This window comes from Ischnura elegans, chromosome 8 (assembly GCF_921293095.1).
Source record: "Ischnura elegans chromosome 8, ioIscEleg1.1, whole genome shotgun sequence".
NCBI classification, from domain to species: domain Eukaryota; kingdom Metazoa; phylum Arthropoda; class Insecta; order Odonata; family Coenagrionidae; genus Ischnura; species Ischnura elegans.
Window position 1 is genome coordinate 64,651,416 of NC_060253.1, and position 17,917 is coordinate 64,669,332.

Here is a 17,917-nt window from a genome sequence, read left to right on the forward strand (position 1 = left end):
ATTCCCCCTCTGACTAGCATTTGAGTCAATGAATTGTAACATCTTTCATCATTGAGATAACTTAATAACTAATTTTAATTGGTAATTATCATTACAGTAGCCATTTGGTCCTTTTGTGTCTCCCCAACTAATATGTCAAGAAAGCCCAAAATGTACCTATATTAGGTCGCATGTCAACATCCTCAAAATGGACTCCCAGTGAAATATGAATCTCTCCTCCTATAAAACCCTACTAAAATTTCTTTCTAAGAAAAATATTACGATGCCAATTACTGACCGTAGTATTGAGAATGGCTGCATCTCCTATTTTCCTATCATGGATCTGTCCTATGAACTTATGTCACCAAATGGTAACAAGCACAAAGCCTTAACTTTTTCCTCTAATTTTGTTTATTTTTATTGACAGTGCTCAATGCCTGTACGTGTGATGAAACTTTTGGGGGCTACGCATCTTTTAGCAACAAATGCAGCTGGTGGCTTGAATCAAGATTTCAATGCAGGAGATATAATGATCATGAAAGACCACGTCAATATGATGGGATTCTCTGGGAACAACCCACTTCAGGGATCAAATGATGAGAGGTGAACGTAATGCCTTATTCATTTTCGTCTAGAAAGATGTCTACTTATCTATTATTTTAATGGTTTCAATGTATAGAATAATTCAATAAGGTTTATCATAGTTTTGCTTGGTTTCTTAACCTCTCTAAAAGTCTAATTATACTGAAAATGCATCACTTTTCATTTTAGGTTTGGTCCCAGGTTTCCTGCTATTAGTCGAGCTTACAACTCTGAGTTGAGAAAATATGCAAAAGAAGTTGCAGCTGTTAAGGCAGGAATTAGTTCTTACTTAAGAGAAGGAGTGTACTGCATTGTTGGTGGCCCCAACTATGAGACTCCAGCGGAACTGAGGCTATTCAGAATGCTTGGTGTTGATGCTGTTGGTAAGTACATATAGCATGATCCAAAACAATTTTTACCACAGTTACTGTCGTAAGCATTTAATGCCTTGCTATATTCATAGACAGATTAAGGGCGGGATCTGCTCCTGCGTCCTCATCTCTGTCTCCATTTGCTTACACTCTTAAAAAAAATGAATTCACCCTTTACGTATTGCCATGCAAAATAGTTACATGAGAGTAACTTTTGTATCACCAAAGATTATGGTCAAGCTAATGTATTTAAAATAGCACCAATTAAGTATCACTGTTTTGATGCAAAATCTCTCCTTAAATCAAGCTCATGTAACTTCAACATGTTTGAAGCAACCTTGACTGTGGTAGCAGAATATTCAATTTAATGTGTAAACATATCATAGTTGATTGTAGTGTATTAATTTAATTTTTTAATGTGATAAATATTCCTTACATTTTACTCATCAGCGAGTGCTAACATTGCGTTTAAGGAAATATTTCTCTTTTCAAAAAATTCCTATATAATTTTTTGCTTTTGATCGTTCCAGGTATGAGCACCGTTCATGAAGTGATAACAGCAGTGCACTGCGGCATGAAAGTGTTTGCATTTAGCCTTATTACTAACAAATGCATTCTGGATTGTGAAAGTGAGGAAGAAGCAAATCATGCTGAAGTGGTTGAAGTAGCCGCGACGAGGGAAAAAGTGGTACAGGAATTTATTTCCCTCATGGTTGAACATATTGGCTCCAAAGAGTGAAATCCATCTTTTTAAAAGAGGATAAAATTCACCCAGTGAAGGAATGCCTCTAATCTCATGGGACCAAACCAGATGTGAACTTTCCAATGATCAGTACCATGGGAATGAACATTTCTTATGTATTTTAAAGCCACTAAGTGTTCTAGACTGAGGGGTGAGTCATTATCCATGACTTTAAAACAACACCAATCTCATATGGAAGGGTTATTGCTTGTGGTTAGACATATCACTTTGAAAATAATTAATACATGTATCCAGTGTGCTCTTGCCTATATGTACATAGAATACTTTAGACAATCACACCGACTCTGAGCCTGAAGGTAAGAAAAATCTGATTCTACATTTTTGCTCATCAACCAGCACTGCGAGTGTTTATAGAGTTCAAATGGCATTACTGATTTAGTTTTTTATTAATATTGTCTGTGCATTAAAATTCTCTCGAACACATGGACATTTTCAGTGAATATATTGGAATGGGAGGAAGTTTGCAGAGAAAAAAATGTACTCACTCCAAAAATTAGAGTTTAAAAGGGTTTTTTTATAGAAAAATGTGGACTTGATATTAAATATATGAACTAAAAATAAATTATGTATTTTTATCATGCAAAGATATCACCTCTTTAAAAAAATATTAATCATAAAAAATGAAACTTACAAAATAAAGAGCTGGTAAGTTTGGGTAATGTCAGCCACTTTATATCAGCTCTTGAGCAAATGCTACATCGCATTACATGGCATCCAGAAAATTTTAAACAGCTATTTGAAGATATCCAGCCAAGTTTAAAAAAATTATGTTTTGGACCAAATTTTCCATAAAAATTTTAATAAAAGCCAGTCAGAGCAGTGAAAAGGACCCAATTGAAAAAATTGGGCCTATTTCTTCCATGATTATTTCTCCAGCCCAGCACACACAGATGGCAAACATATAATAAAAAGATCACCTGACATTAAGTAGGTACATATTAGCACACGCATATTGTATGATGGCAATAGTTTATTATAAACATAAAAAAATTGCATACAATCCTTCCAACAGTTTATACCTGAGATTGTTCATCCACATTAAAAAGTTTGCTTTTTAATAAATAACGTATGTCCAAGCATTTATACATCAATTACACATATTTTAACAAAACATAAGTATCACAGTAGACCAATTTATCACACCTTTTTTAAAATTTTATTTCCATTCACCTTTTCCATGAAAAAAATCCAGCACTGATTTAGCCACTGAATTTCCAACAGCTGCCGCTAATTGAGAATATGAGGCATTAGATATGGCCACGATAGTACCAAAAACTTTAAGCAGCTTCATAGAATTTGTTTCACGGATGCCTGGAATATTGCACAAGAGGGCTATTTGCTGTTCTCGTTCACTGTGTGCTTCCAATTTTTTTTTCTTACACTTGAATGGATTCCCTGGTGATGTAGTTTCTATTCTGATCTACAAAGAAGAAGGCATGATAAGCAAAAATATGTCTATGAATGTAATTTCAACATTTGGTGGCAATTTAAAAAAAATTACCACATTTCAGGTTTCAACCACATGTTGATGCATTGATGAAAATTTTACTTGGTATCCTCTGAGTGTCTTCAGGTTAAAGTGAGATTTACACCACAGGAAGCCAAGTGATAGTAAAGCCTTCATAATTACTTTAATTCAAACTGCACCAAGGTGTTTTCTCATATGACTGCCCTAAGTATTTGACCTTATAAATGATAAATAAATATGAAATAACCACTATGGCATGAGTAATCTTGAAAATTATGTCACACCAGCAGCTTGTCTTCGGTGCAGCTCTTGCATAAGGTTAGTTTAAAGTATATTCTTAATAATATAGATGAAAACATTGATGGCATTGATAGTTTATAATTGAAGCCGTAGGTCATATTGCTATGGCCTGGAGCAGTTACGACATCCACAGGGCTGTACAATAATCCTAAGGTATGTATTTTTAATGAAGGAGCTGGAGCACTATTACAGGGGAAAGAGATAAATGTTTAAATATTAAAAAATGTATATTTATGAGTTTCTAATAAATTTTATACGAGGAATAGTAGGTAGATGTGTTTAAAGTATGAAATAAAATGTTTCGGGCAACTCTGAGAGAGAGTGTTTGAGCAAAGTTAATTAAAACCTTTTTAAATATTAAATGTGAAAATATCAGGAAGGGGGAATTATTCAATTTTTGACAGATAAAGTCGTACTCAAAGTCTTAGCTTTAAAATAAGCCATAAATTATTGTTTTACAATTAATTTTGATGGTGAAATAGAAGGAATTATATGATTCAAGGCACTTCGCTTCTAGCAAAACTGCAAAAAAATTAAAATGCACAATACACAATCATTTTTTTCTTTTTGCAAACTATGTAGTCTCATGGTTTTTAGTTTGACGCGGATATAGACCAGTGGCGTAGCCAGGAGGGGTCCGGGGGGTCCAGACATAAAAACACAATTATTGTTCTTCATAAAAGAAAACAAAATATTGAAAAAATCAGGAATTTACAAAATATTTCTTTAACAAATTAAGTTTTTTCGATGAAAAGTGTTAAAATTAGTTTCAAACTCATTACTTAGCAGGCGGTTTTTCAAAAATTTTCCCCCCTGGTTTTGGAACCCCCCATGAAATTCCTGGCAACGCCACTGATATAGACCCATACAGAAATTTTCATTGAAACCAGGCCCTAGTGGGCAAACATGTTAAACTGAGGCACAATGACCATATACACATTAAAAATTGAAATAAATACAGTAAAACCTCTTTACATTGTGATGGAGGGGACCAAAATTTGGGCAATTTGATGTATGGAGGTTCACTATAGAGAGGTGTTATTGATTCGCACCATTTTTTCATATCCTTTGGAAATGAGGAGTACTGCTGTCTTTTAAACCATTATATTATTTGTTTAAACAAACAGGCATGCATTGGTGAACGTGAATTTATTGCTTAATAATTACAGAAAGAGACCATATCGAATGATTTTTACCATGATTTGAGAGAAAACAATGTGAGCTCTCTTAACTCAACAGTCACTTAAAATGATTAGAATAGTTGGATACCTTTTTTCATATTTACTGTTAGGTATGCTCTCATATGGAACAAAATGGCCATATCTAATGGTTAATGTGAAAATTACAGCATATTTAAGGTGTACAAGAAAAAAAAAGCATGAAACATTTATCGCTGAAAATGTCAAACCATGTACATAATCGCAGCTGCATAAATGGTCTCTAGTTGTCTCGGTACGATCTACGGAGGTATAGTTAGACAGTCTCGGGGGTGTCTCCATGGTATGATAAGTGAAGGTTTCACGAGATAAAGAGGTTCACTACAAAGAGGTTTTCCTGTATATTTACATGTAAATCAGATGGGACCGTAGGGGTGGTATGAAGTATTGAGGTTTACGATGTAAAGAGGTTCATAACATAGAGGTTTTACTGTATACCTCTTATTTGGCTATTTTTCATACAGTTTAAAAGCAAATTTTTAGCTCATACACTCATTAAACTTCTTCCTGCCTTATTTTGCACATTTTATGCATAGATATATTAGCTGGTAGTAGTAGCTTTATAGCTAAGGGGATAGCCATTCTAAAATTTTGTATACTACAGCTAGAAATGTTAAAAATTTGCATACGATCAAGAAAACCTAATTACATGATTGTTTTTAGAGATTCATGCTTTCAAATTATTGTGTAAAAAACCAACAAGGATTATAATTCAATTCAACAAAATGCTTTGAGAAGGTTGGTTTAATGACCAAAGAGCCTTTACACAGAAAAGGTATGGCAGTCCATTGTCCATTCAACGAGGTAAGATAGGGGAAAAATGTGAAGACTTTTATTTTTGCACAATAGTAGCCTAAGAAGAAGAATCTTCTTACAGCTGAGAATACAAGCATAGAAGTAAGGAAACAATTCATCATATGCTACATATGGAATATGTTTCTCTATGGAAGTAAGGCTTGGACGTTGGTAGCAGCGGAGAAGTCAAGAGTGGAAGCATTCAAAATGTGGCTCCACTGAAGAATGATGAAGATAAAATGGATTGACCATGTAAGTAATGAAGAAGAGCTAAGAAGAATGGGAGAAAAGAGAAGCCTCCTAAAACCCTTAAACAGAAGATGGGGCAACTTAGTTGGCCACATTTTGAGACATGATGGCCTGATGAAGACAATCGTTGAAGGACAGGTGGAAGGGAAGAAGGCTAAGGATGGCCCCGAATGAGTTACATAGTACAGGTTGTTAAGGCTGTGAAAGAGAAGAAATATGCCGCATCAAAAGGTTAGCGGATGGGAGAGAGGAATGGAGAGCTGCGTCAAACTAATCTTAGGATTGTTGACTAATGATGATGACGATGATGAGTAGCCTTATGAACAATCTACTAAAACCTCTCATCCCCGGCAAATGAGCATGCTTTGACATTATGCTGTCACTCTTGACAGAGAAGAGTGAAAGCATTACATTTGAAATGTGGTGCTATACAAAAATAGTGAAGAATAGTAAAGCAGGGATATAACGAGAAAAATGTTGGTGGGTGTTTCATGGTCGAGATGGTATTTTCTGGAGGATTCACATAGAGGAGAAACATTGATGACCACATCTCTGGAGAATTTTGGAGTGGTTTGAGCCTCCATGCCTTCCCCACTCTCTTCAGCCTTGAGATAAAATGGATCGACTAAATTAATAATGAGGATGTATTTGTAGAAGAGAGGAAGAAAAGCTTTCCAAAGATCCTAAGTGGACTTAATCATTCAAATCATAAGACATGAAGGTCTGATAAAGGCAATAATTGAAGGATGAGTTGTGTGGAAGGATTTTCAAGACAAAAGGAATGTCCAGACTGATTTGTATAAAACAAATTATTAAGCATGCTTTAAAACAAATGGGTGTATAAGTATGAAAGGGTAGCTGATAGGAGAGCTAAGAGAATTCGTCCATCAAACCAATCTGACTGGAATACTGACTTATGATGATGTCCAAAGTACAAGACAGAATGGAATGGGGTCCAATTCATGAGCATATAAAGTATAGTGCGACCCAAAACATGTGCCTTAAGGACAAATTTTACCAGCCCTGGTTTAATAAGTAATGATGGAGGAATGAATGATTAAGGCCGTTGACAATTAGCTGAATTGATGGACAGAAATAGCAGAGAAATACAATAGAGGCCATGACATGAGATTAAGCATATTATGGTGAATCACATGATGAAATAAAATCTCATCGACAAATTTTGGTCACAGAGAAAACTTTATACAATACCATTCGTACTAGGATTTCCGGTAACATTAGCAATGATGTAATGGGTATCACGGTCAATGAATAGTGTATAACAGCCATCTTCTGCATTTCTTTGAAGGCTTCTAGTGAGGATGGGCTTTGCATTATGACAACGACACCTCTACACTTGGGATATTCCTAAATAAAAGAATATAATAGAATCCTAAATAATTTATGATTCGCCACCTTCTGCACTTGGAAAATAACATAAAAATTCTTGGAGTTTACCTTGGCCAAATATTTAACCTTATCCTTGCATGACTCAGAGCATAAAACATCTGCCTCGCTTAGGTAAACTACGGGACAAAAGTTAGAAGGAAAAAAATCAACAATTCCTAAATCTTCATAGCAGCATCCTTTGGTCTTCTCTACGACGGAAAACATAGCATGATTAGAAAATATATAACAATCGGTGTAATATTGTTCGAAGCAATTACAGATTACATTAGAATTATTCATACTCACTATGAACTTCTTGAGCTAGTTGACTTCCTTGCCATTTTTCATGCATAAAGATGTATCCTCCAGGCACATCAACCCTCTTAGAAAGGGTTTTAGAAGAAGTCATTACCTTGACAATCGTCTAACCAAAGAATGATTCCTTTCAATGTAGCGACATAAAGAGAGTAAAATAATCTATTCAAACCAATGGATTTTACGGAAATATTGGCTCTAATTTGAAAACAGAACTTGATCAGTAACACAGAGTGGAACTCAAAAGTCCACCATTTCATAAATATCGTTATTCATCTTTTCATTAGTTCAAAACGCGAACGCTAGAGTATGAGGTTCGCCGTGCGGTTGTCCTTCCAATTTGCGAACGTCCAGTCCGGTTCAATCGTCCAGTATTGTAATAATTGCGAAGTAAGTGTGACCAACGAAAGAAGAAATCATCTGCAAATGATATCAAATTGTTATTATTGCTGTTAAAAATTGTGCTGCTTGTTATTAGTGTGCAATCTTTGGTCAAGAAACGCTGAATGACATGGCAAGTGTGATGTAGACCCTCTTAAAGTCATTGGTACGATATTGTGTTTTTAGTGGGACTGTGTGATACATATTTCTTCGGTCAAGTGATTTATTTGGAATGTACATTTGACTTATTTAAGCTTTTTGTGTTTCCAGTCGCTCAGCAAGGATTGGTTGCCTTCCCTGAGTGATATCCTCAGATCTGTATTCACTCAGAAGTGCTGCTTCTCAAATTGAAGATCACTGACTCGATGACTTAAGAGTCTTTCCTGTTTATTATTTTATGTGAAAAAGTAATTTAATTTTATCTGAAAGTTTACATTTGAGCTAACGAGAGCCGAAGGACATAGTTCAGTGCCCATACTTGGACGCGTTTTGTTATAATGGTTTTTAGGAAAATTCAACATTTTTCCCAAGGGAACTCAGCGTCTCATAGAACATTCTTCTGGGAACACTTTGTGGGCAGTGTAAAAAGTTTCACCTGAAACAGTGCTCGTTAATATGAAATAATTTGACGTTCTTTACCTGTCATATCATCACCTGCGGTTGATAATATTTTTTAACAATGAACCTTATTCTCTTCGGCGGTGTAATTTAACTTCTATGCCTGTATGAGCGTGTGTGCTTGAGGGAGTTGAACGTTTTTCCTCTTCGTGAATCAATTCCATATCGGTCTTCAGTGCCAACTTGTCCCCCTCCGAAGATGGTGTCTGTGGGCAGTGTCTGCGGGGTGGCCCGTCAAGGGATTCTCGAGACTCAAGTTCGAGGCCAGTGGCAGCGTGTTCTCGTGGCTTTGGACGACGATCACCTTTGCATCAGTATAGATGAGAGCTGCGGTGAGATTGTCGGAGGAGGCGTGGTCAATGGCAACGGGGAGGATGCGCCGGAGGAAGTTCCCGAGTCTGTGGCGAACCAAAAGCGCACCGTCCGTGTGGTCAAGTCGGACAGCAATGGACTCGGCATCTCCATCAAGGGAGGCCGTGAGAATAGAATGCCCATCCTCATCTCGAAGATTTTTAAGGGCATGGCTGCCGACCAGACTGAGGCATTGTACGTGGGCGATGCTATTCTCTCCGTAAATGGGGAAGATCTTCGTGACGCGACTCACGACGAGGCTGTGAGGGCGCTGAAGAGGGCGGGAAGGGTGGTCCAGCTTGAAGGTACGATTCCTTGAAAGCTCGCGTCCGATACACAACAATGATTCTTATCGGAATGCAGCTTTCTGGGAAAGCAATTGATTCTGCTCATAGATTTATTTATTCGCTCATATGAACTGTAATGCTTTACTTGTTTGCTATTATTAATTTTTGCAGTACCTCTATTCTGTCATCCAGAGGCGTAACTCGGAATATGCTTTAGGGTGGAGGAATGAGGGGGTTAGTGGGGGCTACCACCTCAGGAAACGGGGATTTCATGAAAAGTTTTGAAAAATAACCTGCCTGAAAATGCATTCTACATCATTTTGGCACTTAAAATTTATCTTTTAGCAGATGCAGTTATTATATATCAAATCCAGACAAGATTTTCGTATATATTTTTTTGAATTATCAGATGCTTTGGGGGATGGATACATCCCCTCATCCTCCCTCCCCCATAGTTACGCCACTGCTTACATCAATACCGAAAATATGCCTGGTTGCTGTCCCTTAAAACTCAATTTACTGTGGTTATTAATGTATTTTATGCGAATGCATAACATGCACATAGATATTTACCGCAGATAATAGCATTAAAAAAGTTGATTAGTGGCAGATTGTGAACTTTTATTGGGGCGTCGTGTGATTGCCGCTCTACCTGCCGTGTTTTCGTGTTCGAAACATCGGTTTGGTGTAAATCGTACTTGTGATGTTTGAAGTTTGTGTTAGAAAACGCGGGAAATTAAGCTACCAAACCCATCGAACTAAAATGTGTACAGAAGGAAAGTGAAATTTCGAATATTTAATGGTGTTAAGCTAGGATCAATTTGTCTGGTACTATTATGTGAGCACTGGGTTACCAATCAGGATTAAAGAAAAACTCAGGCCATATTGTCACTGCTTTATCTAAGACATTTTGTGCGAATCGTAGTGATTGGGGGGGTACTTAAAGAGGTTCAAAACCTCCCAAAATGTTTATTTAATTACTTATGTACCTTGATGAATCCTACATTTATTTATTCTTATGAGAGCAACAGTTTCATTTCCAGCTGTTGTTAAGGCCTACAGAGTACTGCTATAAGTGATTCATCTATGGAAAAAGATAAATGAAATGGAGGAATGACGATTCAATCTAGTGGATGTTTCAAGATTGAAGGCTGATAGGGCTGCTTTTCTATGTTGTCTGCCATTTTTAATTGGTTAGGAAAATAATGTATGTATTATCTTTTTTTGAAAAAAGCATTTGATAGAGTGAATTGGGTCAAGTTAATGGGTAGTCTCAAGAAAATAGGTGTAGATTGGAAGGATAGGGGACTGATTCGTAATCTGTATATGGCCCAGACTGCACAAGTGAGAGTAGTGGACGGAGAATCTTAGTGGGCAAACATTGGCCTAGGAGTAAGGAAAGCCTGTCCTACATCGCCCCTGCTTTTTAATGTATATGCTGAGGAGATGGTAAGAGAAGCTTGGGATGAGTTGGAAGCTGGAGTAAAAGTGGGAGGAATGATGTTTATATCAGTTAGGTTCACGGATAATTAGGCGTTGATTAGCCAGTCAGCGAGCGGACTCTAGGATTTAGTGGATGCATTAGAGATGTGTTGTGAGAAGCATGGGATGAGGATTAATCCTATGAGAAGGTAATGAGAATTTTTAAAGCATCAATTGCAGCACTAGAGAAAAACAGATACAGTAGTAAAGACATCAGGAATAGAATTGCATTGGCAAATTAGGCTTATGAACAGGATGAAGCTTATGAGAGGATCGTTATGTAAGAGTTTTAAGAAAAGGTTAGTGAAGAGTTCGATCTGGAGTGTAGCTCTATACGGTACGGAAACATGGACACGAAGGAAGGAGGACAAGAGAAGACTGGAGGGATTTGAGATGTGGGCATGGTGCGGAGAAGCATTGAGAAAGTGCAGTGGACGCAGAGGAAAAGGAAAGAAGTGGTGGACATGGTGGGTGAAGAGAGGCAGTTTTTAGATGAGATACGAAGGAGACAGAAGGTATGGATGGAGCGTGTACTTAGGGGGGGGGGTACGTTGAAAACACTGTTAGAGGGTAGAATGTTAGGAAAACGTGGGAGAGGAAGGAAAAGATTAGGATTTTTATATAGATTGAAAGGGAGTGGGCCTTGTAAATTGAGGAGGGAAGTGCTTAAAGAAAGGGGATTTTCCCAGAATGCTTTGTAAGTACTTCACGGAAATCTACCTTAATTGGTAGAATACTATAATAATAAGAATGATAATCAGTTATTAGTACCAGTTACAATATTAAAAAAGTTGGTTACTTTTGGGAATAATTTAAATGTCACATGAGGGTTTTTAAAATGCAGCACAATTGGATTAGTTTTGAATAGCTACAATATAAAGGCTTTCGGACTGCGGCTCTCTGCAATGCCGTGCCATGAACGGCGGCCGGTGGAAAATCGTTTCACCTTGGAGGTCTTGCGATGGAATTATGTTCTCATACAGTGATTCTTTGACAAACGAGCAAGATGCGTTCCGAGAGCTTGTTGATAAACCTATGCAAAGCATCGAAAGGAGTGGTTATCCTGCAGAATGCAACATTGCATTACATTTTTTGCGTTAACTCACGGCCGCCCAGTTTATCCATGGTGTCGCTGTACTGGCGTGTTGAGCAGTTTATTGTTGAGGTTACAAAAACTGTGACAGTCAAGCATCAGAATAAGTTGCCAATTAAAGTAACAATTTAAGCTGCATCACAGAATACAGAACATATTTTGAACCGACACACAAGTTACAACAAAGTAAGGGATGATGTCACCAGAAGTTGGGGGAGTTTCACCATTGATCCTGCTGCTATACTAACTATTTATGCAGTATTTAAACTGTGCTCCCAGCATATTTTGCCTAGCCCTTCAAAATCAACATCAACCACTACTGTTATTATTTTATGCCTGTTCAACGCAGCTGGCAATATTTCTGGCAAAAAAGAATAGATAGGGGAAAATTGTTGAATTTTTGAAATTAAAATCTGGAGGAAGAATGAGTGGCCGCCTGATGTAATGTAACATTTTGGTCGATCATGTATTCTTGAACAACATGTTATTTAAAACTTTTATTTGGCCAATAAAATTATGGAGACGATCTTAAGTTTTTAAAGAGCTTTCCTGCTAATTTATATCTTTAGTGAAATTATTTTCATTCACTTCTTGTGGTTTTTCATTTGAATTTTCTATTAATTCAGATAATAAGAGTTCATCCTTGCAAACGAGTATCCAGAACCGAGAACCGAAAAAATTTAGGAACCGACACATCCTTAGTTCTTTTTATTGTCAGAGTTAAGGTTTGATTTCAGTAACACTCCAACTACTTTGCTTGTTTTATTCTTTCTGCAGGTCAGTGGACTTAAGATTTCCCAGTGCCAATTGTGTTAAACATAGGAAATGTCACTCATTATAGCTTGGTTTTCCCCCTTTTTTATGTTATTCCTTGTACTCAGGGACGCCGACTTACAAAAAATATTGGGGGGGCCCAAACCGGGCATCTTGCCCCAGCAAATTGTCTAAGTAGTGAGTTTTAAGTTTTTTAAGCATTTTAGAAGAGTCATATGATCAACATTAGAACCCTTATAACTCGAATCTCGATATCTGGACACTCCGGGGAAAATCGACAAGCCTGACACATTTTTTCCTCACTCCCATAACGGATTTTTGAGGGGGCTCGGGCCCCCTCAAGCCCCATGGAGTCGGCGCCTATGCTTGTACTTCAGTTCTAGCTAATCCCTATCCCAAGTCTAGTCCTAAATATTTTTACCAAATATGTACGTTGATTTACGCGAACAATTTTGTGGACTCACGACCACCTAGGAACGCATAATTATGATTAAAATTATTTTTTTGTAGCCTTCCTATTAGTATTTTGGGGACTCATTTAAGGATGCTTTGTCACCTATTATTTTGATGGTACACTGTGACAGTGATTTTTGGGAAAATATTTTATTCTAATGTCTATCCTCATTATGGCAGAAACTAAAATGTTTTTTTGCTTACAATCTTGTCTCTTAAGTTTTCTAAATAAATACGTCAAGGGTTCAACTATTTATAAACATAATGCCTAAGTGTACATATGTCACACATTTTTCATTCAGTCCATCATCCTTGCACTTTTTCGTCTTTGATCAATTGATGCAATTAAATTACCAGAACACCACTGTAACCTTAATTCTTTTCTTCTTGACTGCCACTGACATGACAGGTCATAAGTGGTATGTATCATTTAAAAATATACTAATTTTAAGCTTTTTTTAACTCTCAAATTTTTACTTTTGCCTAAACCTTAATTGCAAAAGGAAGATGTCTGTTCTAAAGACATCATCAGTTTTAGAAAGGAAAGACTGTACCAAAAACACATACATATTTGATCTCCACACGCCTATTTTCCTTGAAATCTCAATTTGTATTTTGTGAGAGATGTCACTATCAAGTTGCCATTGCCAGTGCTTCTGTTTAGTGTAGTTTAACTTTCAAATCAGTACCCTTCGTCAAAATGAATTTTTAAAATCAAATCTTGAAATGACATGTTTTGGGTATTATGTATATTGAATTGACTAAATATACCAGTAATTTACTCCAAATGAGGATCTTAGTCTTTACGTAAGAAATATTCGGTCACTATTGACTTGGTAGTGATTGTAAACAACCCATTTAAAGTAATGAGGAAATCAATACCAAATTATACCCAATGCATTTTTTATGATAAATTTAATTTCCACACCATAAACATACGGTCGTAATGTTAAGAAAAAAATTTTCTTTGATCACATAATTTAATTGATGATGTGAGTCATGTTTTGATGGCTCTGCTATGGCTTATGCTGTTTGATGGTATATAATCGTTTTAACTGTTATGAGTGAAGGTTATTTTGTATTGCTCTCAATTAGGTATGTACACTATTTTAGATATTAGATCCTTATTTATGCTTTGAAGTGAAGAAGATATCATGTTAAAGTCAAGTTAAATTTTTAAGTTGATGGCTTGACCAAGAGATGGCACTGCGACGCTGATATTGGAAGTTTGTTGCTTTTTTAGTTGCAGTGTAATAAGGGGCAACAGAAAGGACATAATGACAGGAGTTGAATCTAAAAAGGCATCAAAAAGTTAGTTTAGAAATTATGATAAAATTAATAATCTCAATGATGTATTTGTATGGAAAGGAATTTGGACTCTTTAGATTTGTCTTTTTCCCCAAGCTCCTTGGTCAATGAAATATATCGGGTAGAAATTGAATTTATCTTGTGACTTCCTTTCCAGGGGATTGTACATATGCATTTAAATGCATATATGCATGGAAATTGGTGACTTCCTTTGTGGTTAACTTCTAGATATTCATTTAGGAAATCTATTCATCTCTCCCCAAAGTCCTGAGGCTAGAATTCGAAGATGGTTTCCATAATATGAGTCATTTTGCATTATGTTCATGCTAGTTTGATGCACAATTTTTATTGATTACATATTAATAAATTTCGCTGTAGCTGAGTATGGTGACATGCATTTGTGCGGGTTAATGCTTATTCTAGGTGATGGTGAGATACGCTTGAGTGCATATAATTTGAGGTGGGAAAATCATAGATTCTCAAATTAATTTAGATAGGCATGTGAATGGCCTGGAAAGTCACAAATTGCAATTCATAGCTATAGGCTTAGAGAATCACATTGTATGGTTCACTGGCAAGTTACTGAAAAAGAGGGGCATGATAGGTATTTAGAAAATGTGCAAGTGCATAGTATCTGTCCTGTGGAAGTAGTTTTGAAATGTTAGCTAAAGGAGATGTGATTATTATTGTATCTCTTGGTGTGTCAATTTTTATTGTTAGCAATTATGCTGCAGCATTTCCCTTTTATCAGGGATGGGTTAAGTATTAAAAAAATGTAACTGAGGTCGATTATGCTTAGTTTAAAAAAACTGGTATTCAGTTACAAGTGGCAGGTGTAAAAAAAGTAGAAACAGTTAAAATTGTGGTTAAGTTACTTTTCAGAATACTTTTCAAAATACCAAATAAGGTCTGCACCCCAAAATCAGATGGGTTTTATTTAACGAAGAAGCTACTTTGCACATAGAAATAGAACTGTCACACTTGCTGCTGTACAGGAGTTTTTGATTGTTTTGTCTATCAATATAAAAACTGTGGATCAGAATTTTACAATCAACCAGATGCTACTCAAATTTTGGGGAAGATGGGGCTATGAAGGTTATGGCTATGGATGGATGAACAATGAAAAAGAGCAAAAGAGAGATTCCTCCGATGTTCCTGCCTAGAAAATATTGTCAGGTCTCCAGTATGTACTCTGGTTCGCTCGGCTTTTTGAAATACCAGCCCTGGTAGTGTATGACCCCAAAAGTAATGATTTTTTCAGAAAGCCAGTGAGTAGATTACTAGTAATAGTGTCATGTTTTAAAATATAACGGATACAAGTAAAAAGTAAGAGAAATGTAATGATTACAAGGAAAAAGTAAATGAAACATAACGGTTACCTATAATTCAGTAGCTTTTACTCTCAGTTACATATCTTGGTTTTCGACTACATACTTCATTGGAATTGATTATAGCTTTTTTTAAGTTATTCTCTCATGGGAGATGTGGGAATTCCCTCTAAATTTTAATTTACTATTGGTATAATGAAATGATTATTTAATTGCCGTCAAATTTAATTTAGTAATATTTCATGGTATTCTCTATTTTGAAGATACTGTAGAAATATCTCTTCCTTCAAAAGAAAGTTCACTGCCAAATGTACTGAAAATTTCATGTAATTCACCTGTCCTTACAATGCAGTGAGCAATTATTTGGTCGTCTTGAAAGGCATCTTCCTCTTGTTTACTGCTGCATCAGTCACTCAAATTTTCAATGTGTTGAGATTGTTCCCACTATTTTTATTTCTGCAATGCAAGTATATTTTTGACATGCACAGATTCCTCCGTACTATATTTTATGGTACCTACCTGACTGAACTGTTGTAGTTTTTGTTCTTTTACACGCGTTTTGTATTTTGGTACAAAGAAATACTGAAATATATCATAATACTTCAGAAAGATTTTCAATTTTATAACTATAAAATATGTTTTTAACTTGAAATCGTTTAACATGAAAGTTTTTGAATCTAAAAATTATTGGCTTTCTAATTTATGTGAAATCTAATTTTTTAAGCATAACTTTTAAATATTTGTATGCAGGACAGCTAATGGGGAAGGAAGAGGGGGCCAAATCCCATTAAGACCTCTTCTTATGGGTGACGTTTGTGTATGGAGTGGTACCATGGCAGTACTTTGCCCTGGTGTCTGGCTTGGCTCTTTGTGGCTCTGGACATGTGTATCTTATACGTATAGGGTTCTGCTCTTTTTCACTTACATTGAAAATCTAGGGAATGAATAGTTTCAGTGAATATTTCTAAGGGGTAATCTCCTATGGAAAAGTGCCATGTATACAATGTTCGATGAACTGACGATTGGGTTATTCATTAATCAGTCTCCCAAGAATTTCCCTCTTTCCTTACCTTTCTTTTCTTTTTCGTTGACCATTTCCTATTCTCTTCCTCCTACCCTCCACTGTCCCTGTTTGCATTTTCAGATTATGTTCAGGTCTACAACATTGCTACATTCCCTTGCACAAAATTTTTGGCTACATTTTGTATGCAAACATTAGGTTATTACAGGAAAGAATCTAATTATCCCTGTTGTAATTGTAAAACTTGTTCATTTAAAATTGAGTCTCCTAAACATGTTCATTATCTGTGTCTGTGCATCTGTAGCTTTGAGAATGGGTTACAAGTGGAAGCACCAAATATTGCTGCCATCAATTTTCGTACCTGGTGGCGACACATATTCCTATATACACAAGGAAAGAAATAAAAACAAAAACACATGGTGTTGACACAGTGGTGGTGTGGAGCTATAATAATGGCTGAAAATATGGAAAAAATTTCTCCTCGACCAGGCATTGAACCACAGACCTTTGCTTTCTGGGCCGATACTCCGAATACCAAGTTACCAAGATTTCCTTAATTACCAGTGTTTCTGCAAGGGGTTTGGGCGACCTATGGCCCCCAGATGTAGCCCAATGTGTTGGCCAAGAGATGGCTCTGAACATGGTTCTTGTAACCAGGGAAGAAATTCACTAAGGGGAAATTTAATGAAAGATGCATAGACACACACAGACAGTAGGGTAGATAGAGCTCATGTGTTTCTGGGAACACTGATCATAACAAGAAATCAACCATTGTGGTCAGATTGTTATCAAGTTCTCATTCACATAGGTCACCATAAGCGAATATAAAAGCATAAATGCAGATAGAAGATGAAGCAAAGAGAAAGGAATACAAACTCATGATGCTGACACGGCAGTTACTGGAGATGGAATGATGGCCGAAAACGCATGAAAAAATTTCTCCTCAACCGGGAATCAAACCATAAACCGTCTGCTTTGTGAGCAAATGTTCAAACCACCAAGCTAACAAGATTGCTTTAATAACCAGTGTTATTGGCAGGGGGTTTATGCATCCAATTCCCCACAAAAATAGCACAATGTGATGACCAAAAGATGGCTCTGTGCTTCATTCCCACCTCCAGGGAAGAAGTAAATAGAAGATGAAATGAAGTGAAAGATCGACACACAAAGACAATAGGATAGATATAGCACATGGTTTTCTGGGGATGCTGATCCCAACAAGAAGAAAGTGAAATGAAAGCAACTCCTTGTTAAGCTTTTACCTTTAGATAAGTCCCCCGTTTTTCCCAAAACCTCATATTTTTACTAGAAATTTAATTCTTCCTTTGTCTAGTGTAGATGTAGTTACTGATGTGTATTTGGTTCATTATTTCTTCATTTGATTCTGAAATTT

General features: G+C 36.4%; 3 protein-coding genes across 9 annotated transcripts in view; 2 read left to right on the forward strand and 1 right to left on the reverse strand.

Moving 5' to 3' along the window:
- The window catches only part of LOC124164195 (purine nucleoside phosphorylase), a 71,685-nt gene extending 69,428 nt beyond the window's left edge, over window positions 1–2,257 (forward strand). For all 4 annotated transcript variants that reach the window (XM_046541412.1, XM_046541409.1, XM_046541411.1 and 1 more), the window contains exons 4-6: window positions 407–582; window positions 751–944; window positions 1,463–2,257. In XM_046541412.1, the coding sequence (XP_046397368.1) occupies window positions 407–582; window positions 751–944; window positions 1,463–1,671 (579 nt within the window). In that variant the 3' untranslated portion in view covers window positions 1,672–2,257. The remainder of the gene's footprint in view (window positions 1–406; window positions 583–750; window positions 945–1,462) is intronic.
- Window positions 2,026–7,684, reverse strand: LOC124164196 (Fanconi anemia core complex-associated protein 24-like). 2 transcript variants are annotated; one of them, XM_046541415.1, is made up of 4 exons: window positions 7,420–7,684; window positions 7,183–7,322; window positions 6,946–7,092; window positions 2,026–3,115 (listed from the first exon to the last, which is right to left on the reverse strand). In XM_046541415.1, exons 1-4 carry the CDS (start codon window positions 7,520–7,522, stop codon window positions 2,852–2,854), a joined length of 654 nt encoding a protein of 217 aa, XP_046397371.1. In that variant the 5' UTR covers window positions 7,523–7,684; the 3' UTR covers window positions 2,026–2,851. The 2 variants fall into 2 exon arrangements, with proteins under 2 accessions (XP_046397371.1, XP_046397370.1); XM_046541414.1 differs by having other exon boundaries at window positions 6,937–7,092; window positions 7,420–7,682.
- An 86-nt stretch (window positions 7,685–7,770) lies between these two features.
- LOC124164194 (beta-1-syntrophin) overlaps window positions 7,771–17,917 on the forward strand; it is a 40,534-nt gene continuing 30,387 nt past the window's right edge. Inside the window, exons 1-2 of one of the 3 annotated variants that reach the window (XM_046541406.1) lie at window positions 7,771–7,975; window positions 8,080–9,083. In XM_046541406.1, the coding sequence (XP_046397362.1) occupies window positions 8,627–9,083 (457 nt within the window). In that variant the 5' untranslated portion in view covers window positions 7,771–7,975; window positions 8,080–8,626. Of the gene's footprint in view, window positions 9,084–17,917 lie in introns of all 3 variants that reach the window. The other 2 variants (XM_046541408.1, XM_046541407.1) reach the window with 2 other exon arrangements.